A 26,795-nucleotide genomic window follows, 5' to 3' on the forward strand; every position below is an offset into this window, starting at 1 on the left:
TAGCTATTTCTTGAACATTCAAGGTTGCAACTGATTTTTGGGTATGGCATATTTGAAGTAGCATGCAATTCCTTCTTAATATACATAGATGTATACATATATATGTGTGTGTTGTGTGTATACACACACACATAAATAGCCAATTGTCCCAGAAATAATTACTGAATAATCCTTTCTTTTCCCATTGACCTGAGTCCTTAATAGATCAAGTTTCCATATCTTTGTGGTTTTGTGGGTTTGCTCTCTACTGGATTTTATAATTTTCCTTTAATCCTTGTGAACTACCACTTTATATTAATTCCTAACTCTAAAGCTTTCATACTTGGTAGACTAAGTTCCACACCATGCTCTTCTTTAAAATTTCTTTGCAATTCTTAGCTCTGTTTCCATGTAAAATTTAAAATCCATTGTCAATTGATACACACACACATACCATCTTGGAATTTCAGCTGGAACTACATCAACTCTATAGATCAATTTGGGGAGAATTACACTCTTTTTTATAAACATAATGTTTGTCACCTTTTTTATAAACCTGATATATCTCTTCACTTTTTTAGGTCTTCTTTAATGTCTTTCAATAAGGTTGTATTATATTTTCTACAGAGATCCAGCAAATTCGTACATAAGTATCTTACATTGCTTATCTCTATTCAAATGGTTTGGATTTTTCTTTTTCTCTTCTTTGGGATCTGTTATACTTTCAGCACTCACTGTGCATTTTGAATCAGAATTCCTGTGTTTTTATTAGATCTAGAAAGTTATCAGTCATTATCTTTTCAAATACTGCCTCTGTCACACCTTCTAGTACATTCTCCTAGAATTTTGACTAAATATATTGTAGACTTTCTCACTTTATTCTCTAAGGCTTTACCTTATTTTACATTTTCTAAATCCTAGTCTCTTTCCAATGACTTCTAGTACTTTAGATATATTTTTTATACTTTTCTGTTCATTAATTCTCACTTTCAGCTTCTGGGCAAGCTGGACCCTTCTACCTGAAATAATTAAAAATTGGACAAGATACATGAAACAATGGTTTCCAAGACACTGAGCATCAGGCCGTGATGGACAGTAACCCCTGAGGGACAAGAAACAAATGAGATGAGCCCTACCATTGCTCCAGCTTACTGCCTCAAGAATTTCTAGGCTGTGTCACAGGGAAAGGAACTCAGGTGAAGCCTGGTGGTTCCCCTAAGTTCAGAAGACATGACTGAGAGTCAGGGGAGGCCAAGGCAGTTAGGGTTTGCAGAGCAGATACTGGAGGAGAGCTACACAGACAGAGCTCCAGAGATCTATAAAAGGTGCTCCTTGAGTGTTCAGCTGAGCAGAGCTCAGCACAGAGGAAATTACCCAAGGCCAGAGAAAGAACCATCAAAAAGTTAAAGGGAATAATACTCAGGGCTCATGTAGACCAGGAGTAATTCCTGTTGCCATCAGTCAATTGAAAACCTCATAATTGGTGACTAACATAATATAATAAAAAATTATTATATAAAAAAAAGAAAACCTCATAATTCATGGGGCAATAGATAGCGTACTCAAAACAGTTCTGTCTCAGCAATGAAACAAAATTAGTCCAGGACTAAATGCTACTCTGGTCCCACCTAATGAACCTTAAAAACAAAACTGAAAGGGCTCAACCTACTTCCATTCTGACTTAACTGTATCCCAGAACAAACCTCAAAAGTACTTATAGGGATACAATCCATCCAGCAGCCAAGAAGGTAAAATTCACAATGTCTGACATCTAAAATTACGAGGCATGCAAAGAATCAGGAAAATATAACCCATGATGAGGAGGAAAAAAAAAATCAACTGATAGAAACAGATGATAATATTTATAGACGTGGTAAATAAAAACAGTGAGGACATTGTAAAGGAAACTAGCCAAAATGAAACACCAAGAAAAAAAAAAGGATTCAGAACACATAACAATTATTTAAAAATTCTACCTCTAGAGAGAGCAATAAGGAATGAAAATGAATTTCATTTTTTCCTCTATGTCTGCATTACCATACAATAATCATAACTAACACCTAGTGAGTGCCTACAACATGCCAGTGACTCTTCTAAGTTCTCGACATGTATTAACTTGTTTAATCTTCACAAAAACTTAGGAAGTACTACCACCATTCTATTTTACAAATAAAGAAACTGAGAGATGGGAAGTTTGAGTAGCTTGTCTACAGGTAATAGGTGACAGAGAAGGACATAAACCCAAGTAGTTGGCCTTCCGAGTATATACTCCTAAACACTGTTACACAGCATCTCTAGCTTACTATTTTGCAATTTTAAAAACATAGAGCACATTGAAACTATAATTGAAATAGTTATTCATACAACACAATTTACCCGAAATCCAGTTTGATAACTTACCTGATGGTTAATACATGTCAAATGTTCAATAGTTTTCTCTAATTTTGATTTTTCAAAAATACTCACTTCCTGGAGATTCTGAAAAAGAATTTTATGGAAAATGTTTATTCACAGCAGATAAAAAAACAAAATTAGCAAAGTAAGCAACACAGGTCTACAGTACTATTCTATTTGTCTTTTTAATAACATGGAAATCCTTTAGAAAGAAATCCTTTAGACATTTTATAATTTTATAATAATGATGCTTTTGGTTGAAAAAAAAAAAGGACAAGACTTTCTTATCCTTTATATACTACTTCCACGTGTGATTGTAATAGAAGACACAGAATGGCATGGATTTGTTTTTAAAGATTTATACAGATCAATCCATTAGTACAACTACAAAAGGAAAAAACTAGCAGGTTAAGTGTGATCAGGAGTATGCCCTCATGAGGGGTGCTTGGGTGGCTCAGTTGTTAAGCGTCTGCCTTTGGCTCAGGGCATGATCCTGGGGTCCTGGGATCGAGCCCCACATCGGGCTCCATGCTCCGCTGGGAGCCTGCTTCTTCCTCTCCCACTCCCCCTGCTTGTGTTCCCTCTCTCGCTGGCTGTTTCTCTCTCTGTTAAATAAATAAATAAAATCTCAAAAAAAAAAAAAAAAAGGAGTATGCCCTCATGAGAGATGTCAGAGGAACAGAAGGCAAAGAAGAAATGACGAGATCATAGAGACAGGAAAGAATACTACAGGGCCAAGCAAGAGATCAGAATTTCAAGAATAGGCTGGTCAACAGTGTAATCACAAGTACTATTTCTTTGGTTAGGCTATCTTTTTTTTTTTTTTAAGATTTTATTTATTCATTTGACAGAGAGAGAGACAGCCAGTGAGAGAGGGAACACAAGCAGGGGGAGTGGAGAGAAAGAAGCAGGCTCCCAGCGGAGGAGCCTGATGTGGGGCTCGATCCCAGAACGCCGGGATCACGCCCTGAGCCAAAGGCAGACGCTTAATGACTGAGCCACACAGGCGCCCGTGGTTAGGCTATCTTATCCAACTCTTGCTGATGCTAAGTGTAGGACAAATGATATACACTGGTATTCCCTGAGAATTTTTCTAATGCAGATTCATACTTCTATCCATGTTATTCATTAAAAAATCAATTAAGACACCTGGACACTTGAATTATATATCTGGTTGGAAGCGTCACTGTGCTGTATGCATTTTTTATTAAATCATTCAACCAGTATTGAGTACAGACTACATACCAAGCACCCAGCAAGGTGTTAGGAATACATGGTGAGAAAAATGGATAAAGCCTCTGACATCACAGTTACTAAAGCCTAGTAGAAAAGACAAACTTAAACAAGATACTATAATAAAACCATGAATATTCTGTTAAGAAAATGAACTTTATGGCAACATATTGAAAGGGAATCTAGAGTCTTGGGTTCATTTCCTGTGTGAGGAAATGATGTTTAACCTGACTCTAAAGTTGGAATAGGAACTAGCCAGGTGAAAGTACTGTAAGTGGGGGGAAGATTTTTCAATAGCCTATGCAGAAAACTGGGGCCAAGAAAAAGTCCATTAAGCTTGGAGTTGAGAAAATGAGATGTGGGAAATGGGGGAGATGAGTTTGGGGGAAAGAAGCTTGAGTTTGGGGAAAAGAAGCTAGACCTTGAAGTAGGCAAACGCCAATCACTGAAGTCTTTGAAAACAGTTCATAGGTTTTACTTCATTTTTTTTTTTAATTTATTTATTTGTCAGAGAGAGAGAGAGAGGGAGAGCTCACACACAAGCAGGGGAAGCGGCAGGCAGAAGGAGAAGCAGACTCCCCGCTGAGCAGGCAGCCCGATGCAGGACTCGATCCCAGGACTCTGGGATCACAACCTGCACCAAAGGCAGATGCTTAACTGACTGAGCCACCCAGCGTCCCCAGTTCATGGATTTTAAATCTGATCAGATTTGTATCTCTGAAAGATGACTCTGCCTTCTTTGTAAAATACAGATCTGAGAGCCTGTTGATCCACTAACGCAGTTGGGACAGAATAATGGCCAGAATGGGATGGGAGCAGGGGAACAGAAAGAAGTACACAGATTCGAGAGAAACTACCGTGAGCTCAGGAGCCAGACTCCATCCGACTTCACAGTTAGGTGATCTTGGGCAGATTATTAAAACTCTGTAACTCAGAGACCACATCTGTAAGCATTAGTTATTTGAAAAGGCTATTGTGAAGATTTACTGAGACAGCCATGTAAAAAGCACTTAACAGAGCCTCCCACATGAAAAGAGCTTAATAAGTGTTGAATATTATTTTAAGAGGTAGCACACATAGGACTTGGTGATTAGTTGAGAGAAAAGAACTTTACAGGAGAGAGGAGTCACTGATGATGCCTGGTGTGACAACTGGGTAGATAGCTGAATAAGAGGAAATTACTAGAGGAGGCTTAAGGATTGAGATGATTAGTTTTTAAGTAAAAGACCACCTATAAACTCATAAATCTTGACTTCTACAATCTAGAAAGATTCTGGTAATATGAATATCACTTTTTCTGAGCTTTCAGTACTACTGCATTTTAAAATCCTGTTTCTACATTCCTTGGTCCTTTCAACAAGTACGGAAAAGAATAAATCAGTAGCTTGTGCTAAAAGCTGCCATATTGCACAGAAACTTTCCATTTGGTAGTTTTAACACTTATTTTTCTAAGAAAGCACATTCTGGAGTGCAGTATTCCAAAAGATCCCAATTAAAAATATTCCGTTGGGGTAAAATTTTAACTGAAAATGTATGACATAAAGACTACCCTTATAATGCTTAAATGTTCTTATTCCTAACTTGAGCTGCTAATTTCTAAGCATTAACTCAATAATACTTATTGGAAGTAAACTACAGAATCCGTAATAGTAACAATAATAACTAATGTTGAGTTCTTATAATGTTCCAAGCACTATTAAGTGTTTTATGTACATTCACACATTTTTTGGGAGATTATAAAAGAAAATATAAGATACTGCTCCTAAATAGGTCACCAAAAGCACAGGCAACAAAAGAAAAAAAATACATAAACTGGACTTTATCAAAATTAAAACTCTCGTGTTTTAAAGGACACCATTAAGAAAATGAAAAGGCAACCCATAGAATGGGGGAAAGTATCTGTAAATCATGTATCTGATAAGGAGCTTGTACCAAGAATATATAAAATACTCTTACAGTTCAGTAACAGTGAGGCAATGTAAACATGGGCAAAGGATCTGAATAGACATTTCTCCAAAGAAGATAAACAAATGGCCAAATAAGCACATGAAAAGATGCCCGATGTCATTAGCCATTGAGGAAATGTAAATCAAGACCACAGTGGATACTACTGCATACCCACCAACATGAAGAAAATAAAGAAGACAGATAATAACAGGTGTTGGTGGGGATGTGGAGAAATTAGAACTCTTACACACTGCTGGTGAGAATATAAATGGTACAGCTGATTTGGGAAACAGCCTGACAGTTGATCAAATGGTTATGGTTATCCAATGAACCTAGGTATATACCCAAGATAAATGAAAACCTACATCAATAAAAAGTTGTACATGAATGTTCACAGCACCATTTTTCATAATAGTCAAAAAGTTTAAACCACATAAATGGAAATTAAAATGTTTTCCGTCTTTCCACAGAATGGAATATTATTCTACAATAAAAAGGAACATTTTATATATTGATACATACTACATGGATGAACTTGAAAACATTATGCCAAGTGAGAGAAGCCAGAGATAAAAAGATACATACTAAGTGATTCAATTATATGAAATGTTCAGAGTAGGCAAATCTGTAGAGAGAGAAAGTAGCTTCATGGTTGCCTAGGCCTGGGGAGGCCAGGGTGAAATGGAGAACCTCTGCTAATGGGTTTCGGGGGTTTTCTTTCGAGGTAATGAAAATGCTCTTAAATTGATTGTGGTGATAGGCTGAACAAGTCTGTGAATATATATACATATATATATACATATAAAGATTTTATTTATTTATTTGACAGAGAGAGAGATAGCCAGCGAGGGAGGGAACACAAGCAGGGGGAGTGGGAGAGGAAGAAGCAGGCTCCCAGCAGAGCAGGAAGCCCGACGCGGGGCTCGATCCCAGGACCCCACAATCACTCCCTGAGCCGAAGGCAGACACTTAACGACTGAGCAACCCAGGAGCCCCAAGTCTGTGAATATATTAAAAACCACTGAATTGTACACTTTAAATGGCTGAATTGAATGGTATGTGAATAACTCAGTCACGTTGTTTTACATTAAAAAAAAAAAAGATAATGTCCCTCCACAGGAGGAAGGAACTTCCTATTGAGATCACAGGTCAGTAACTTTCTCTAAAGAACCAAATAAGTATTTTAGGCTTTGTGGGCCAGTTTCTGCTGCAAATGCTCAATTCTGCCCCTGCAGCACGACAGAAGCTACACAGAATACTACGGTCCACAAACCAGCATGGTATTCCAATAACACTGACCAACGATGTAATTTGGATTTCATAGTTTTCATGTGTCATGAAATATTCTTCTATATTTCTTCAATGACCTAAATATGTAAAAACCATTTTTAGCACATGGCCATACAAAAACACAGTGGTCTGGATTTGGTTCATGTGTCATTGTCCGCCAACCCCTTGATCTAGCTGTACATTCTACATAGTCACTTCACAGTAAAACGTGAAGACCTCCCTTTTCCCTATAAATTACCTTTCAAAAATAAGTCGATCTTATTACTTACTTTTAACTTTTCCTTTAAAGCTTCTTTTTCTGACATAATCCTTCTTAAGTCAGATAATGCAAGTTCTTTTTCTTTTTCCATAAGACTAACGATATTATGGGAGACTGCGTTTTGGGTGGACTCCTTTCTTAGTGCGCATAACTGTTCCTGAGCCTTAAAGAATTAAAAGATATAAATAAAACACACTTTGGATGTGCTCCAAAGTGAAAAAAAGGCTAACTAAACACATGCTACCTTTGCTCTCTTTCCAAATCCCAATAAAATGAGTAAAAGGATTAAAATAACAACAACAACAAAATCCCAAGACAAGGAGATTGAAAGGAAATGCCAGCTACAAAAGTTTGGAAACCAGACAGCAGATAGACAATTAGTAGTTAACTAAGCAGACCCAAGAAAGCTAAAATCCAAGCCAATAGTGGGGAAAGCCCAGAAATGAATCAATCTGCAAATCTGGAGATTCCAAAAAAATCTCCAAAAGTAAAAAACACTTTTTTCAACTTGACCTTTTAACTTACATGTCCTTCTCCCTCTCTAAAGTAGCATTAGAACTTCACGGGAAATTGGTATGGAACAAATTTAGACACTTTGCTCTGCTCGTATTCACCTGCTCTCTGACAACTGAGGCTTTATAACTGGGCCAAGCTGTACCAACTCTCTCTTCCCTAGAGTTTTTTTAAACTACAGGCTAAGTCCTTAATATGAAATATATCCAAATTGTGGGTGCTACCCACTGTCTGATAGACTCCTAACATGTCTCAATCCCAAGGATAAACTTGGCTCAGAGTCAGGCTAAGACCTGTGCCAGGTAGCTTTAGAAGTAGGAAATTATCTCTAACAGACTTAACACACAGATAGACTAGAAGAGAATAAATATGGAAAAAATAATAGAGATCTCTGCTTTGGGAACAGGACAACAAAAGAAACTACTACCATACTTAGATAATTCTAATTATGAAGGAATATAACAAGGTCCATATAATACAGTAATTTAAAAGATTTATACTGGTTCCCTTGTAATTTGTTCTAAATAATCTGTTGGCTTAATCAGTTTCTTACTTCATTATATAAGACACTTAGTTTATCTCTTTCTGCTGTCAATAATTTAACATTGGACTGTATATCCTCCATATGTTTTTCAAATCTTTCCAGCATACGCTGAAGTTCATCTCTTTCTCTTGTGATCAGATGAATTTCTGAGTTGTAATCACCCTGAAACATAATTTAAAAACAAGTTATCATTTGTTATAATTATCACCATATGGTTGTCACAGGATGTTGGTAATGACAGTGACTGAATAATGTTAACAGACAAAAAGAACGCAAATTTTTTATCCATAATGAGGGCAGCAGATGAAAGTGTAGGCAGTACTGGGGTAAATTTCCTGGACTTCAAATGCCCAAGAAGGGACCCCCCTGCTGCCAATGATACCACTTGATCAGATCCTGTCAGACGCCTCAACTGTCATTCTCCTGGAGTTGTTTATAATGGTCATAACTGAAGTGTAATCCCCAGAGCAGAAGCATCAGCAGCAAGTAGGAACTTGTTACACACGTAAGTTGGTGAGCCCATCCCAGACATACTAAATTGGAAACTGTGGGCATAGGGCCCGTAACTACAGTTTATCAAGCCCTCCAGGCGATTCTCATGCAGGCTAATTGCTGGGAACCACTAGTTGACAACCGTCTCCAGGGAAGGGACTAGGAGGGTATGTGTGTGCCTGCTCACCCAGTGCAAGTAACTATTACAGCCTAGCACATTCTTCAGTGTTTTCTGACTGAATCTGAGATCAATTTCCCAGCCGCACCAACCTCCACAACCATCCCAGTCCCAACCTATGTGAAATCTATTTTTGCAATGAGATAAATATAAATATTTCTACCAGGCAGTATACATTAAGGATGTTCACCAAATAAGCAAATACTTCCAACATTTCTAAAACAGAATGATGCCTATTATTTTAGTCCAATTCAAAAGATCCACTATCTTCAAAACGATGTGGAAAATAAAGGTGATAAATGTAGACTTGGGATACAACGTATCTTTCTTTTTTAGAGGGCAAGCGAGCGAGCAAGCAGGGTACTGGGAGAATCTTAGGCCCATGTCACACCCGGTGGACCAGGCGAGCTTGATGCAGGGCTTGATCTCACAACCCTGAGGGAATGTAAGGTATCTTAACATTAAAGTTCTAGATGCAAAAGCCCCAGGAGGAGATAATCTGATAATCTGGTACATTGGAAAGCATCCTGATATATGTTATTCACTATCTACTGTACACATAACCATGACTAATGTAGACTTGGTATCTGTGAGGTACCTCTAACCTGCCACTTGGAAGTAAGTTATCCTCTTGGTTAAACAAGCAAAATCAAAGCATAATGGATGAGATTAGTTATCTGGACACCTTAAAGGATAAGATATTTTACAGGACAAAAGCACATTAGGGTTTGAGGACTTAATTAAGGCTTAGATAACTATAAAAGAAAATCTGCAACCTAACTATATCTACATAAAAATATCTTACAAAAAGGAGGTGGTTTGCATAGATTTTAGAAAAGGAGAAGTCAGTGAAAAAAGATTTGACAATCCTGCAGATGTGGTCACTGAGCACTGGAACCAAGCAGAGCTGAGCCTCGTACTATTCCACTGCACTGGAGTCACAGATGGGACACGGCTGACAAAATTCAGCAGGCTAGGGCAAAAGCCCAGAAGTAGTGAGGGGCTCCTGAGCTCTAGGCTTGGCAGAAGAGTCACACTGTTCATCCAGCTTCTCTCCCAGAGCTAAGCTGAGGACCTGCGGTGGGGTGAGAGTTGGCCGTCTGGTTATAAATAAAGTTGGGACATAAAAAAAAAAAAAGATTTGATAGTTTATTATCATTACTGTCTAGGTCTCAGCTTAAATCTCACTTTCTCTAAGGAATCTTCTGACTCTTCAATCTAATTTAGATCTCCCTCTTTGTTTTCTTAGAGCATTCTGAAACCTTCTATCCTTTTTTTTACTAACACTATAGATGAGCTTATAAAGTTATTAACATGATTAGGTGTTTAATATACGTCTTTTCCACTAAAATGTGAGCTCAATGAGAGACACAGTAGGTATTTGGTCTGACCACACCTTCAGTGCCTAGCATGGTACCTAAAATGAATGAATTCTCCAACATTACTGACTGGCCTTCTCAAGCAAGGACTCTAGCTCTTTTCTAAATATATCTTGTATAGACATAAGTATGCAGATATTTATATTTGTGTTCATATGTAATTGTTAATAATTCTTTTACCATTCCATTGTTCCTGACACACACACACACACACACACGCACATGCTCATGACATACAGACACAGTACTAAACACTACAAGCACAGAAGCTAAGTCTTCTTTATCTCACATCCAGTGCCTCATTCAGAGCAGGCACTCAATATGTACCTGTTGAACTGAATGTAACTTTGTATCTAGACCTGATGTGCTTTGAACCAGCAAATAATAAGGGAATGAAATATTTACTAGGAACTAGGTGTACTGCTAGGCCCTTATTATCTCATGTAACCTTTGGAAACAGGGGTTTCATGAAGTGAGGTAAATTGTCCAAGGTCATAACGGCAGTTTGCGTCTCCAACTCTAAAGCCCTTTCTACTCCACTATACTTGAAACTCACAATTGGAACCATAGTGAGTACAAGCACAAGGAGAAAGGAGGCGGTGCTCACCCTACACAGACAGTAGAGAATCAATGGGTGTATTTTTGACAAAGATCATTGATATTAAAAGTATCAATATTTTTTCTGAGTTACTGCAATCCTAAGAAACTGTGCCTCAGTTTGTCATAGGGCAAGATTTGAAAACTCAAAACTGTGTACCAAATCCAGCTTTAGAGAACTTTGTTGTTTGCTATATAGTTTCTAAACATGTTTAAAATACCCAAGTTTAGGTGCAGATGCACTCTCTAGTGCCCAGAACTCTCAACTGTTTTCCACTTCAACCATTTCACTCATGTACACACCTACTATTCCCTGCCATTCCTGCAACTTATTATGGGAACTCTAAAATGCTCTGAACACCCTACCTTTCTAAACTTTAGAAAAGGAATTCTTTATCTGTGTTAGGATAAATAAATAAATAAAACATTAGAAAATTTTAAGAAAATACGTAAGTTGAAAGGGGATAAAAGTCTCTTCTGATTTTATCAGTACCTCAACAATATCTCTTGTTTGTTCTTCAACTGTAAATTTATATGGAGGAGTTAAATCAAATATGTAGGTTAAAAACTCTGAGATATTTGTCTACTCAGTTTTATTTAATAAATATATGATTACACTAATCAACCATTTTATGGAAGATTCTCCTATGCAATGAAGATGATCAATTCAGTGATTCATTTTTTTCTGAGTCCTAAGTATATATGGGGCTTAAAAAACAACTCAGTAACACATACTTTAACTTCTACAGCATTTTCTCACCAATTCATTCTGCTTATAACAGATAACACAATGTAGTGTTTTTACTAACACCTATAAATCAAATTCAGCCATTAGCCAATGAAGTTAAAAAACCCAACCATTTGATAACGGACACAGGATCTTCAGGAAAAAGATGATGAAACTAGTAAACTCAGCCAAGTCTGAAATTTTTTTAACCTATTATCTTCATGTATATGTCACAGTGACTTGATATTTTTAAACATTTGAAATTAAATGTTTTGAGTTTTAATTTTACTCCCAACTTCCCCTAATTTTATCTAGTTTGTAGATAATGTTAGTCATAAGCCTCCAGAACTCCTATAGCTCTGAAGCTTAAAAAAAAAAAAGAAAAACGTGAATGAAGAATTCAAATGCTACTCATAAAACATTGAAAATAATTATGACCTAAAATAGAGATACATGATTTTAATCTCTCATGACACACGGCTAACTTTACCTAATACACATCTTTAGACTACTAACTTATAGATGTGGCTGTAGCAGACAAATGGGAAGACCTGCCCTGCACTCACTTCCACACTCTACCTGCTCCTGTTGCATGGTTAACATGAAAGATGTCTGGTGTGCGCAATGTGCCCCGCCTTTCTGACTGGTCCAAGGCTGGGAATAGCAAGTAGCCATGTTGTCTGCCATGTGGATGAAGCCACTCTGCTTTGAGAGAGAAAATGCAGCTGATACCAAGAGTAAAGGACAGAAAGGAAACGTCCAGTAGCATGAATTACTAGTTCCAGTTTCTGGAAGCCCAGATGTCCCTGTACTTACCCTATACATGTAATGAGCTATTCATCTTTCCTTAATTTCCAAAAATCAGTATGTTATGCTTTGTTCTTAAGTAGTTTTCCTGATAAATGGAATGTTTCTACAGTATAGGTCATGTAAAAAAAACCCAAAAATCAAAATTAAGAAAAATCTCTTCTTTTTTTTGAGAGAGAATGTACACGCGCCTGCATATGTGAGCAAGGGGAAGGGGCAGGGGGAGAGAGAGGAAGAATCTTGAGCAGGCACCATGCCCAGAGAAGAGCCCAACTCCGGGTTCAACCTCACGACCCTGTGATCATGACGTGAGCCTTTCGAAATCAAGAGTCTGACGCCGCTTAACCGACAGAGCTACCCAGGTGCACCACCCCCTGCTTTTAAGTAGGCTCTACATCCAGCACAGAGGCCAACGCAGGGCTTGAACTCATGACTCTGAGATCAAGACCTGAGCTGAGATCAAAAGTCAGATGTTTAACTGAATGAGCCACCCAGGCGCCCCAAGAAAAACTTTTAAAAAACAAATATGAATAAAGTTATATTTAATACAATAATCACACCAGAAAAGTTTGTTCATAAAGATACACTCCTGATTATCAATCAACCTTAAAAAGAGATATTACCTTTTCTAGTGTTTTAAATATTGGGATTTTTTCACGTGTAGAATAATTTGTAGAGCAAGATCTTCGCTGTATTATATGTTGGAGTCTTTCTAGCTCTTTCTTATAAAAATCTCGTTCTTCTTCTATACCTTTGAGAAATGTATCTAAACGAGAGGGTGACTTGTCTCGACGTTTTATTCCATGTTCTAGCCTCATCCTTTCAACTTCCAGAGTAAGTTCTCTTTCTGTAAATTAAATATTAAAAGTGTTGCATGTAAATTACACAACTAGCCAAATATATTCTATCAATTAGTTTTAGAATACAAGCTACTAAAAATCATTAACTTTTGTATATCACCTACCACTGGCTGATATCAAAGAAAAGAAGTAAACATTGAGAAAAATGAGGAAAAAGAGCACAATTTACATTAAAAGTTTAAATAAAATCTAATAAGTCAAAGTCCTCCTACTTTTGTCTTATCACAAGGATGGTAACATTTAGTACTATAGAATGAATAAACTACCACATGGTACTTTCTGGGGATCTGAAAATGCATTAAAAGAAAATCTGCCTATAAGCAATTAATCTTAATATGCATGATTTTTAACATTAAGCTTGAATTTACTACAGTATTATACAAAGAGATCAAAGCAACTCATCTCTCTCCAAATAAGCACAACTATTAACTTTTACCACAAGTTACCTTTTCATGAGTCCCAAGTAGCCTAATACTGGTAATTTCACATTGTTCAATCTAATTTAATTCTGAGGCATGAAATGATTTTCAAGACAAACTCTGATTCACTCTCATCTCTTCTTTCATTCATTTGACAGGTATTTATTGAGCATTTACTCTATGCCCAGCACTAGCTAAGAATACAACTATGAAAAATACAGCTAAGGTCAAACAATTATTCTGTGTAGTAGGATAAAATCTACAAAAGAACAGCATGCAATGCAATCTGGAGGACGAATTGGTAAATTCATCCCAGAGAGTGACCAGAGAGGTAAGAAAATAGGAGGGTGGGAAGGAATGGGCTATTGGGTTAAATGCTAAGAAGTCAAATAAGTTAATGAATGAAAAATGACCACTACATTTAGCATAATGGGGATGAGGGAAGCGCTTCCAAGAGCAGCTCAGGTGGGGATGGAGGCCAACTGGAGTGGACTGAGGAGCTAACGGGTAGTAGTGATCAAGCAGAAACAGCAAGGGTGGATGACCTTTCAAGATGTTAAAACTGAAAAAGAGAAAAGGGTGGCTGGAGGGGAATGGGTCAAAGTTTTTGTCATAGAATGGGAAAAGGGTAAGCAAGGTTTATTGTTGCTGTTTAAATTTCAGTTAGTTAGCATACAGTGTAATATTAGTTTCAGGTATACAATATAGTGATTCAACACTTCCACACATTACCCAGGGTGCATTAAGACAAGAGCACTCCTCAATCCCCATCACGTATTTCACCTATCCCCCCACCTACCTCCCCTCTGGTAACCATCAGTTTACTCTCTAGCATTAAGAGTCTGTTTCTTTTTTTTCTTTTCTTTCTTTTTTTTTTTTTAAGATTTTATTTTTAAGTAATCTCTACACCCAGCGCGGGGTTCAAACTCACAACTCTGGATCAAGAGTCGCATGCTCTTCTGACTGAGCCGGCCAAGTGCCCCAAGAGTCTGTTTCTTTGTTTGCCTCTCTTTTTCCCTTTGCTCATTTGTTTTCTTAAATTCCACATATGAGTGGGGTGCCTGGGTGGCTCAGTCGGTTGGGTGTCTGCCTCTGGCTCAGGTCATGATCCCAATGTCCTGGGAATGGGTCCTGCATTGGTCTCCCTGCTCAGCAGGGCATCTGCTTCTCCCTCTTCCTTCTACCCCTCCCTCCTGCTCGTGCTCTGTTTCTCTCAAATAAATAAAACCTTTAAAAAAAAAATTCCACATATGAGTGAAATTATATGGTATTTATCTTTCTCTGACTTATTTCACTTAGCATAATACTCTCTAGCTCCATGCATGTTGTCGCAAATGGCAAGATTTCATTCTTTTTTATGGCTAATATTTCATTGTATACATATACACCACATCTTCCTTATCCACTCTTCAGTCGATGGACACTTGGGCTGTTTCCATAATTTGGCTACTGTACATAATGCTGCTATAAACATCAGGGTACATGTATCCCTTTGATTTAGTATTTTTGTGTTCTCTGGGTAAATACCCAGTAGTATGATTGCTGTATTATAGGGTAGTTCTATTTTTAACTTTTTGAGGAAGCTCCATACTGTTTTCCACAGTGGCTGCACCAGTTTGCATTCCCATCAACCATACAAGACAGTTCTCCTTTCTCTGCATCCTCGCTAACACCTTTTGTTTCTTGTGTTGTTTTTAGCCATTCTGACAGGTATGAGGTGATATCTCACCGTAACTTTCATTTGTATTTTCCTGATGGTAAGTGACGATGAGCAGCTTTTCATGCGTCTATTGGCCATCTGTATGTCTTCTTTGGAAAGATGTCTATTCATGTCTTCTACCGATTTAACTGGATTATTTGATTTTCAGGTGTTGAGTTCTGTAAGTTCTTTATATATTTTGGATACTAATCCTTTATCAGATATGTCATTTGCAAACATCTTCTCCCATTCTGTAGGCGGCCTTTTAGTTTTGTTGATTGTTTTCTTTGCTGTGCAGAAGCTTTTTATTTTGATGTAGTCCTAATAGTTTATTTTTGCTTTTGTTTCCCTTGCCTCAGGAGACATATCAGGGTAAGTATGTTTAAATGCCAATGGACAAAAACAGTACAGACTTAAGTTAGGGAAAAGAGATAATTAATATGCGAGGTTTTAAAATTAGAGAGGATAGGATCCAGAGAACAGATGGAGGCAGTGGCCTTTCCTAAGAGGGACACACTTCTATAGTAACAGGAGGGAAGATAAAAATGGACAGTTTAAGATCTTGAGACACGAAACTGACAGAAGGCCTCCCTGATGGCTTCCATTCTCTTAGGGAACCTGAAGATCGCCCACTCAGAATGGGAGGTGGAATGAGCGTCATAGGCTTATTAAGAATGGAAAACATTTGAAATGTTCCCTGCAAAGAGTAGGAGAGCAAGTGGTAAGAAATACAGAGTAAGACTTCTATACATCATGGAGAGTGCTGCTAAAGTTCAGGACCATCTAATTTACAGGGCTACTGATGTGTCTGGTGCACACGCAAGCAGTACCTAGTTGCTCATGTGCAAATGTATAGAAGGTAAATATTCTGGTTGACCTGTGGTTGGATTTTTGGCAGGCTAGTGCATTTGCACCACAGAGAAACAGGGAGTTTCAGATACGAAAGATCACATTGAAATGAGAGGTCACAGCTAGGTATGAAAGGAAGTAAACTGCAAACTTTTATACATAGGTCTAAGCACTTTCATTTATTCACCCATTTAATCCTCAGAATAATCTTTTGGGTAGGTGCCATCATTAACCCCATAGCTAGGGAAACTAAAGCATAGAGAGGTTAAGTAATGTGCTCAAGTCATGAAGGCAGTAAGTGCAGAAGGGGTCAAACATATTATCCACATGAATGCTGAAGAGCCTAGGATATAGTCTCTTTTTAACATAGCACACTGGCTTTCTTTTACTTCTGAAGACACATGGGAATTTGGCAGCACCAGGCTTCTGCTCTTGCCATTTCCTTTGCTTGGAAAAAATGGCCCCAAATCTTCATTTGGTTGGTGTCTTATCTCTGAGACCTTGGGTCAGTCAATCTCTAGCACATCTCCCCCTATTTTAATACCTCTTATCATCTAAATTTGGGCTTTTTCATTTATGTGTTACTAGTTTGTCTAACCAGAACAAAGGCTCCCTAAGAGCAGGGACCTTGTGTATTTTGTTTACCATGATATACCCCAGTACGCAAAACAGAGCCTGGCGCACAACAGGCTCATAGACATTTGTCGAATGAATGGATCAGTGGATGAATTCTTACATGTCTCTTAAGCTAACTCATTTAGGGCTGGTACCTGGCAGAAAGTTGCCCTACTGGGAGAAGAGAGAGAGAGAGAGAGAGAGAAAGAGAGAATGAGAATGTGTTCTTTTGGGTGATACAAATGCACCTCCTTATAAAGATTCTGCACTTCAATTTTTCACTATTTCAGAAGTTTTCCTCTTAGTCTTAATTCTATTATCTGCCTCAAAAAAGGATATACTTCTATTGGAGAATATTCAAGCATTTCCTGTATCAACTAGTCAAAATATAAAAGAATCCTGTAAGGTCACTGAAGGAGATTTTCTACTCTATCAACAGCATCCAGTCTGGTTTCTGGTATATAATAAGCACTCTACAAATATTTATTGAATGAACAAATGAATGAAAGATAATTTAAGAAAAATAATATGTCACGAGGAATAACAATCACTTTTTAAGTTATGAACATTTTATATTTTACCTGTAACTGCAAAGCTTTCCATTTTTTTGTTAAGTCTTTGCTTTTCTTGTTCAAGCTGATGAACAACAGTTTCCAGGTCTGATTTTATAAGTAGTTCATCACTCAGTCTCTCCTTTTCTTTATGACATAAATTTAATTCCTGCAAATTATAACACTATAGTTAAGATTTCTAACAACTTGATAAAATATTATAGAACTTAAAATAGATATTTTGGTAAGTACATTTAATTAAGAGTAAGTCATATACACACAGACACACACTTTAAGTTAGTCAAATATATGGGCTCGACTAAAGTTAATTATCGACTGTGGCTAAAAGGACCATAAAACCCAAATATCAATAGGGCTCCTTTCTGAGTAGTAGAATTATTAGATTTTATTTTCTCTTAATTTGTTTAGCATATTGTCTACTTTTTAAAATGAATATATACTTGTGCAATAAAAAGTTTTAAAGACTTTTTATTTTTAAAAGAAGGCAGAAGGAAGACAGTACTCTAAGACTATCATAGTCTTATCATAGTAACTAGGCTGGTTATTGTCTCAGGCTCATCTGCACAATGGGGATAAAAGCAGCATCTGGACACCGAGGATTCACTGGTGAGGATGAAACTAAGGACGTGAAGCACTCTGCATGGTGTCTAGAATATGCAAGTGCTTAGTAAATGTTAGCTATTACTATCATTAGTATTTATCTTAAAAATACATAATATAGTACAAATGGAAAAAATAAGAAAGGTCAGAAGGTAACTATAACACCTTACTGTCAGCCAATACTACTGAGACTTGGTCAGAGTCCGAGACAAGCATTACGAATCACACTCAACTGTTCATGGCGTACATACAATGGCAGCAAACAAAAATCCAGGCCCTCGCAGAGTTTACACGGTTAGTAAAAACATCATCAAAACATCTACTTTCTGTTTACTGACCTCATGGAAGAATTTCACAATATCTATGAGACTCAAGAGTAGATAACATAAAAAAAAAAAAAAAGAGTGGACAACATTTAGCAGGTTTAGTTAATCCAGTTATTCAATATTGAGTTGAGTAGCTGCAAGCGAAGAACAAGGCAGCCACTGCGATTCACAGTGAGCATATCAAAGTCAGCAAGTGTTCAAGCTCCTATGGTGTGGCAGCTTATCGCAATGGCTTCATTTTTTAATCTGCCTTATGCCACCAGAACATTGCTGCTATGCTGTTTAAGACTATTTAATGAGAAAACTTGAAAATTAGTATTAGTCTTAGTTTCTAATCTTAAAAGAAACTCATCCAACTTAACAAGCTATTAAAAAAATCCCCAATCATCTTTTAGGTGACCACCCAGGAGTTTCTAACTGGAAGCAAGACATGTTGTCAGTTCTAGACTATAGAACTATATGCTACACCTAGGCTTATGCTGGGATGATTACTGTTTTCCTTATCTGAAGACTACCAGAACAAATATTATCTAGAAAAATGGTTTACACTACCAAACAAAGCTATTAAAAGAGGACTGTTTTATGTTTTTTAAGATTTTATTTTGAAGTAATCTCCGTGGGGCTCAAGCTCAGAACCCTGAGATCAAGAGTCCCGTGCTCCAGGGGCGCCAGGGTGGCTCAGTCAGTTAAGGATCCAACTCTTGATTTTGGCTTAGGTCATGATCTCAGGTTCGTGAGACTGAGGCCTGCAATGGGCTCCCATGCTCAGTGGAGAGTCTGCTTGTTATCCTCTCCCTCTACCCCTCCCCCCACTCACATATACACGTGCTCTTTCTCTAAAGTAAATAAATAAAAATCTTAAAAAAAAAAATGAGTTGCATGCTTCGACTGAGCCAGCCAGGTGCCCCAGACTGAGTGCTTTTAATAAAAGTCAACAACTTTAACAAGTAATTATCAATTTCTAGTTTTAATATTAGTAAACTGATAAATCATGAAGTAGTTAAAAGAACATAAAATTCCTAACAGGTTTTCCAAATTCAAATTTAACTTGCTATCTCTGTATATGAAATTAAAGAATTATAAGAATAGAAATAAAATTAAATACATCCATACAGTGGAACATTACCCAGCCATAAAAAGGAAGTACTTGGATACATGCTACAACAAGCATGAGACTAGGAAACACTGGGCTAAATCAAAGCAGCCAGACACAAAAGGCCACATATTGTATGATTCCACTGGTATAAACTGTCTAGAATATGCAAGTCTACAGAAATAGAAAGATTAGTAGTTGTCAGAGGCTGAGTAGAGGAAAATGGGGAGGGACTGCTAAAGGGTATGACGTTTCTTTTTGGAGTGATGAAAATGTTCTGTTACTTGATGGTCAGAATGGCTGCAGCACTTCATGACTATACCAATACCAATGAATTAAATGCTTAAGAGTGAATATTATAATGTGTAAATTATTTCTCAATTAAAAAATATATGTAAAATACAGCATGCAAATTTTCTTACCAAAAGTTCCGGCAATTCAACATGACATCTACTTACCAGCTGAAGTTTTGCCATTGTTTCTTCAAGATCCCGCATTTCAGAAAGCTTTCTTTTAATCTCTTTCTAGGAATAAAAAACTTATTAGGTACAGACCTAAAGGTCAAGAATATTTATCACTAAGTCACACTGCAAATAAGACCAAGTCATTTTTCTGAGTAGTCTTCCTTCTCACCAGTGAGATGGGAGGCTTTAGCTGTTTTAAAGCTCAATTTCAGGAAAGAGGAAAAGTCCAGGTTTCTCTTTAATTTCTTGGTATCCTGAATGCTTATAGGGAGCTATTTGTAACATCTGAAACAAGAGGGCCCACTTAAAAACCTGTTTTGCCTATATACTTACAGGACCTTCCTTGAACCTTGATTTTTAGGTTCTTCTTATGGCACTGTCATTTCCTAATTTTCCTATCTTATTTGACTTCCCTCCACCTGCTACTACCAATGTGGAACCTCTATATAGTAAATGAGAGCACTGAATGTCAATATTAAAATATTTTGACCCATAGGAATCTTTTGTGAACCGAACTGTCATTCTTGAGCACTGCCAATGGGACCTGAGAAGCTATGCTCAGTATGTTGTGCATATGAGCAGAGAAGATGCAAAAGGAAGTGTAAAAAGAGAGGAATGAGATACAGGAATATTGCAATGAAACTAGAGCCACAAAAAATTAAAACTGCATTAATTATGTTCTTCATTTTTTTTAAGTTTATTTTTTTTAGTAGTCTCTACACTCAACGTGGGGCTCAAACTCATGACCCTGAGATCAAGAGTCACATGCACTTCCTACTGAGCTAGGCAGGCACCCCGATATTCCTTATTTTCAAGACTCTTTTGGCTATCCTGGGCCCTTTGAGATTTTATAATTTTTTTCCATTTCTATAAAAAATGCCATTGGGATTTGGATAGGTACTGTACTGAATCTGTAAATTGCTTTGGGTACCATGGACATTTGAACAATATTAAGTCTCCAATCCATGAACTTAGGATGTCTTTCCATTTATTTCTTCTTCAATTTTTTTCAACAATGTTTTATAGTTTTTCAGCGTATGGTCTTTTACTTCCTTGGATAAGTTTATTCATAAGTATTTTATTCTTTTTGATACTACTGCAAATGGGATTATTTTCTTAATTTCCTTTTGGATTTAATTATTTGCATATTGAAACACACCTGATTTTTGTGCATTGATTTTGTATCCTGCAATCTGCTGAATTTATTAGTTCTGCTTTTTTTGGTGAAATCTTTAGGGTCTTCTACATATAAGATCATGTCATCTGGAAACATAAGTTTACTTCTTTCTTTCCAATTTGGATGGCTTTTAATTCTTTTTCTTGCCTAACTGCTTTGGCTAGGACTTCCAGGACTACACTGAACAGAATTGGTAAGAATGGGCATGTTTGCATTGCTGCTGATCCTAGAGGAAAAGCTTTAATCTTTCACCACTGGGTATGATATACTGTGGGCTTTTCATATATGGCCTTTATTATGTTAAGGTATGTTACTATTATTCCACTAATTAGTGGAAATGACATTGTACGAAACTGATTCAATGATGTAGAGTACTGATCCTTAGACTAGGTTATACCCATTCCTGGGATAACATAAATACTTCCCAAGTATTATGTAAACCTACTGTATACATGTAATTTTAAGGTATCCATATCTGGATTCTTAATTTGCATGTACAGTCCTTTTTAAGAATTATCTAACTGACAGCCTGTGTGTGGTCTAAGTATCTCATGATCTTTCCTTTCTCACCTCCCCTCTCACAACTGTTTTCCTCCCACTTTCTAAAGCAAAGTCATGCATCTGTCACTTAAAATTCGAAAAAATTTGAAGCACCAAACAAAAAGATAATCGACGTTTATGAATGATATGTATTAAGGTATGTATTAATAAGATATGTACCTTATTAAGAGATGTATTTCCAATAAAATTTTACTTTTTAATTCAGTAAGTATCAACATTTGTGCTGTATTTGTCACTTTGATCCACCAATTACTAATAATTATAATGATAACACTATTGAGAGGAAAATGTTAACACTTTGAACCTTGTAGTCAAAGGACATTTTTTAAAATAAAAAATCTCTGAATAAATAAATAATTTCAATTCATGTATTTTTTTATTGCAGAGATGTTTGATAGGGTGATCATGAAAAGATATTCAAGTATAAATATATTAAAATAGGATAAAACTCTGGAGATATCAAGAAGAAACAGTCTTTTATCTATATTTAAAAGAACAATGTGACAGTTTTAAGAGATCAATATTTACAATAGACTAGAAATTACATCTTTCATATCTATTTATTTATTCATTATTATTTTTAAAAGATTTTATTTTTAAGTAATCTCTACACCCAACTTGGGGCTCGAACTCATGATCCCGAGATCAAGAGTTGCATGCTCCTCCCACCACACCAGCCAGGTGCCCCCTTTCATATCTATTTAAACTTAAAGATGAAAAATGTTACCTACCAACTTAAAAATGTGTAAGGACATACGATTTTTGGAAAATACTTTTAAAGGGATCATGAGCACAGAATGACACAGAGGACAAACTTCCAAAGCTCACTCACAATGCAGAGATGAAAATCTTGAGGGAAAATAGGACAAAACCTGGAGAGCTATCCAAAGAAAAGGTGTGCTTCAGAAACACACCCAAATTTAGAGAGTATAAACAACACTTCAGAAAAACTTGAATTATGAAACAAACCAAAAGACCAAATCAGATATCAAAGGGGCTTATGCTCACTATGTTCCAGGAGAATTAACAAATGTGCCCACAACCTAGACATACCTTTGCTTCCTCAAGCTCTTTATCAGCAGTCTCAAGCACTTCTTCTTTATGTCTTTCTAACTGCTGTGCTAACTGGTCTATTTCAGTTAATTCTTGGCAGAGTTTTTCATTTTTGTTACTTAAATTAACAACTTCAGTAGTCACTGTTTCCTTGGTTTCCATAAGCTCCTGTATATGCTTCTCCAGGTCTTTATTAGCTCGCTGAAGAAAGTCAACCTAAATTGAATTTGTAATTCACAGGTATATGAATTGGAAAATTATCCTAAATACTGAACTTCCAAAAATAATTCAAAATACTGTATTTTTTAAAATACTGAAAATTTAAACCAGAGGTATCTTACATTTGCAATCTTACACTGCTTTGATTCACAAAACTGACAATGTGGGGTGTAATAAAAATATATAGCCATTGGCTTCCAATTTTTAAACATGGAAGGAAAGGAAAAGTAAAACATTTATGTGAACTTTTTCCCAGCAGAGAGTTCTAAAATTACGACAAGAATATCACTACAATGATAATACTACTCTAGACTGTGCTGTCCAATATAGTAGTCACTAGTATCCACAGATGCATACTGTGGCCTGTCCAAACAGAGATGTCTATAAATATAAAATATACGCAAGATTTCAAAGACTTGATGCAAAAAAGAAAGAATGTAAAATATCTCAATATCAATATTTTACAACAGTAGTTACACACTGAAATTATATTTTGGATATACTGAGGTAAATACACTATTAAAATTAATTTCATCTGTTTATACTTTCTTCATATGGTTAGTAGAAAATTTCATAGTTCTATGTTTTACATTTAGATCTGAAGTTCATTTTCTTTTCTTTTTTTAAGTGGGCTCCATAGAAGCTTGAACTCATGACCCTGAGATCAAGACCTGAGCCGAGATCAAATGTTGGTCGGACACTTAACCGACTGAGTTGCCCACGTGCCCCTAAAAAATTTTACATTACATATGTGGCTCCTATCATATTTGTATTGGACAGCACTGCTCTAGAGCTACTGCTGATATTCGTGACTTACTCTATTCTGGTTACAGCCCAGGCAGCAATGACACGTCTAAATTTCTAAAGGTAACATAACATGCTTTATATAACTCCCCTGTTCTTTTACTCTTAGGTCAAATGCATGGCGAGGAAATCTATTACATGTTTAGTTTTTATATTTCTTTTTAAAAATCTTTTTTTACATTATAGAACAAACAAAATTTTTGAAAATAAAGAAAATCAAAAAGAATATCTCATCACACAAAGATAAACTGTGAGTATACTTTGGTGTATTCTCTTCCAGTGTTTTCTCTCTCCAAGATCATACGTACATTTTTAGAAAGCAAACTGAACATCACATTGTGTCTACAGTTTATTCTCCTCTTTTAAATATTTAATATTATGGTGTACATATTTTTCTGCCTCATTAAATATTCTTTTTTTCCATTAAATATTCTTTAGAAACATGGTTTTTCAATGGCTACATCCTATTTCTGGATACTTTGGCTCTATCAAATTTTTCTATGGTAAATAATACAGTAGTGAACAACTCTGTCACTTCTACAAATCCATGGACATTTAATGATTTTATATACTCAGTGAAATAATGATAAAAGCCATTACCTGAATATTTAAATGAGCAATGAGCTTTTCATTGGTTTTATTTCTAGTCTCCAGAGAGAGAATATCAGGGGAGCGGCCACTGTCCAATGCAACTGATAGTCGTTCTATCTCTCGTTCTCTTAGCTCAATCTGAAGACATAAAGTCATGTTATCGCTTAAAAAAATCTGTTTTGAACTGAAATAATTAACATTGTACAAACACTTATTTGGATATGCTTTCATTTTTCTTATGTTTCACAATGTGTACCAGAGACTAACATTCATATACGTACCCACACTTATATGGGATTATGAAATGCATGTACACAAGCAAAAATAAATACAAAAAATTTCAAAATAAGAATGTCAACAAAGCTTTCATATGTATTTGTATTGAACAGATTCTTCCCAGTTAATTTTAATTTTTGTTTCTTTTCGCTCCCTCCTCCAAGATTAGGCAATGTTTATATAAAAAGAAACCACTGGGTACTAGAACTGAGTCTGAGCTACTTCAGTGCCTGGCGGAATAAACATAGAATAAACAAATGGGTGTAGGACATGAAGAATTGCTACTGAAACTCAATACAGAAAAGGACAGGAAGTTGGGGTGAATTTAATTAATTATCTATTATTTAGAAAACAACACACATAAAATCACAGAGATCACTATCAACCATGAATTCACACTTATTCACATGCATGAATTTGGAAAAACCCAAACACTTTTACAGCTTTGGATTTTGGGGCTTTTGTTTTTCAAAAAAATTGAAAACTGAAACCAAGCATTCAATTCAACAATTATGGAGCACAATTCTTGGTATACGAAGATGAATAAAATACGGTCTCTGACTTTCAGGAACACAGCTTTACAGGGAAAACTAGCAAGTAAACCAATAATTGCTATATAATATGTTGCTCAATGGTAGAATAAAGGAAATAGGTATATGGTACCAAAGCAGTTAAGGGAATAAAATGATTTACTCTCCATGATATATTCATATGCCTATGGAAATTAGTGAAGACTTTATCAAATACATATGCCCAAAAGGTTATAAATGATCTATGAAGAGAAGAAAGGAAGAATGTTCCAGGCAGTGACGCAGAAGTATAAAGCCACATGGTATGACTGAAGGAGCAGAAATGGCTCAGTAAGAATGGATTGTAATATGCAAGGGAACTTATGGTTGGGTCTGAAGAATCAGGCAGGAATTAATTATGATAAGCTCTGAATACTTTGCTAAGGAGAAAGATTGCTCTGGACTAAAAGATGAATAAGAATAAAACCAGAGGAAGGGAGACCTATTGGAGGAATGTCTGAGAGATGAATAAGGCATAAAACAGTGAGACAGGTTAGAGCAGAAAAAGTAAGTTTACAAAGTACTTAGAAGTGACAGAACTTGGTGAGTGGTATGTGAAGGGAAGAGAATGAGATCTAGAAAGACTACAGAATGTTGGCTTGGGCAGATGGTGATGCTACCAACCAAAGTAGAGAATATAGGAGGGAAAATAGACTTGAGGCAGAAGATAACAAGTTCAGTATTAGGCATATGGTATGAAGAGCTTTCATCCAAGTGGAAATGCCCAGTATGAAATTGGATATATGGGTCTGGAGCTGTGTAGAGATTTGAGCCAGAAAGACTGAAAAGTCATTAACATACAGGGAATATTTTAAACCAAGAGAGTAAATGAGACCTTCTAAGAAAATATACCAGGAAAGGAGAGGGATCAAAGACAGAGTCCTAAAAAACAGTAATACTTCATGGAACAGGTAGAGGAAAAAAGCAAAGAAGAAATGGTAAGAGATTTTTTAAAAAGTGAAAACTGAAAGAAAATGAAGTCATGAAAGCATTTTAAAGAGAAATTATGAATAATGACAAATACTACAGAGAAGTAAAGAAAATAAAGACTAAAATATCCTTTTGGATCTAGCAATTAATGTCATGGTGTCATTAACTAGACCAATTTATGTAATGGGAGGCAGAAGCCAGAACGCAATAGGACAGCAAGAGGTGAAGAAGTGGAGACAGAAGACCAAGATACTCTTTAGAGAAGTTTGCATGAGGGAGGAGAAGGCACCAGCAAGAGGGAGAGGTAGTTAAAAGAGATCTTTTTAGAGGACGTTAGTAATGACCATAATAGCACCTCTTTCTAGGACAGTTAGGGAGATTAAAAGCATTAGTTGTAAAGTGGCCATTTAAGTGTTTGTTAAAGAAAAAAAGAATATCAATGAAGGCAAAAAAAAAAGAAGAGGGACACCTGGGTGGCTCAGCTGGTTAAGCGTCTGAATTCGGATCAGGTCGTGATCCCAGGGTCCTGCTCAGTAGGGAGCCTGATTCTCCCTCTCCCTCTGCTTGCCACTCCCCCTGCTTGTGCCCTCTCTCTCTCTGTCTCTCTCAAATAAATAAACAGAATCCTAAAAAAAAAAAAAAAAAAAAGGAGAAGAGAGGAAATAGAGCCAAGAGCCCAGGTACAAAGACTAAGCCTTAAACAGGAAGAACGCCACACTGTGAACATTGCTAATTTTAAATGTAGAAACAAAGTTGAAACAAGGTGGTATCCTGAGGAG

The 26,795-nt window shown here is 36.5% G+C and overlaps 1 protein-coding gene across 2 annotated transcripts in view; it reads right to left on the minus strand.

Annotated features, from left to right (window-relative positions):
* The window catches only part of CEP135 (centrosomal protein 135), a 73,046-nt gene that overhangs the window by 34,168 nt on the left and 12,083 nt on the right, over window positions 1-26,795 (minus strand). For both annotated transcript variants that reach the window (XM_045815927.2, XM_045815926.2), the window contains exons 7-14: window positions 24,251-24,379; window positions 22,628-22,843; window positions 19,831-19,896; window positions 17,363-17,501; window positions 12,963-13,186; window positions 8,169-8,321; window positions 7,113-7,265; window positions 2,380-2,457 (exon numbers count right to left, since the gene is read on the minus strand). In XM_045815927.2, the coding sequence (XP_045671883.2) occupies window positions 2,380-2,457; window positions 7,113-7,265; window positions 8,169-8,321; window positions 12,963-13,186; window positions 17,363-17,501; window positions 19,831-19,896; window positions 22,628-22,843; window positions 24,251-24,379 (1,158 nt within the window). The remainder of the gene's footprint in view (window positions 1-2,379; window positions 2,458-7,112; window positions 7,266-8,168; window positions 8,322-12,962; window positions 13,187-17,362; window positions 17,502-19,830; window positions 19,897-22,627; window positions 22,844-24,250; window positions 24,380-26,795) is intronic.

The sequence above is a fragment of the Ursus americanus genome, chromosome 8, assembly GCF_024610735.1.
Source record: "Ursus americanus isolate L20-20 chromosome 8, mUrsAme1.1.p, whole genome shotgun sequence".
Lineage (NCBI taxonomy): Eukaryota > Metazoa > Chordata > Mammalia > Carnivora > Ursidae > Ursus > Ursus americanus.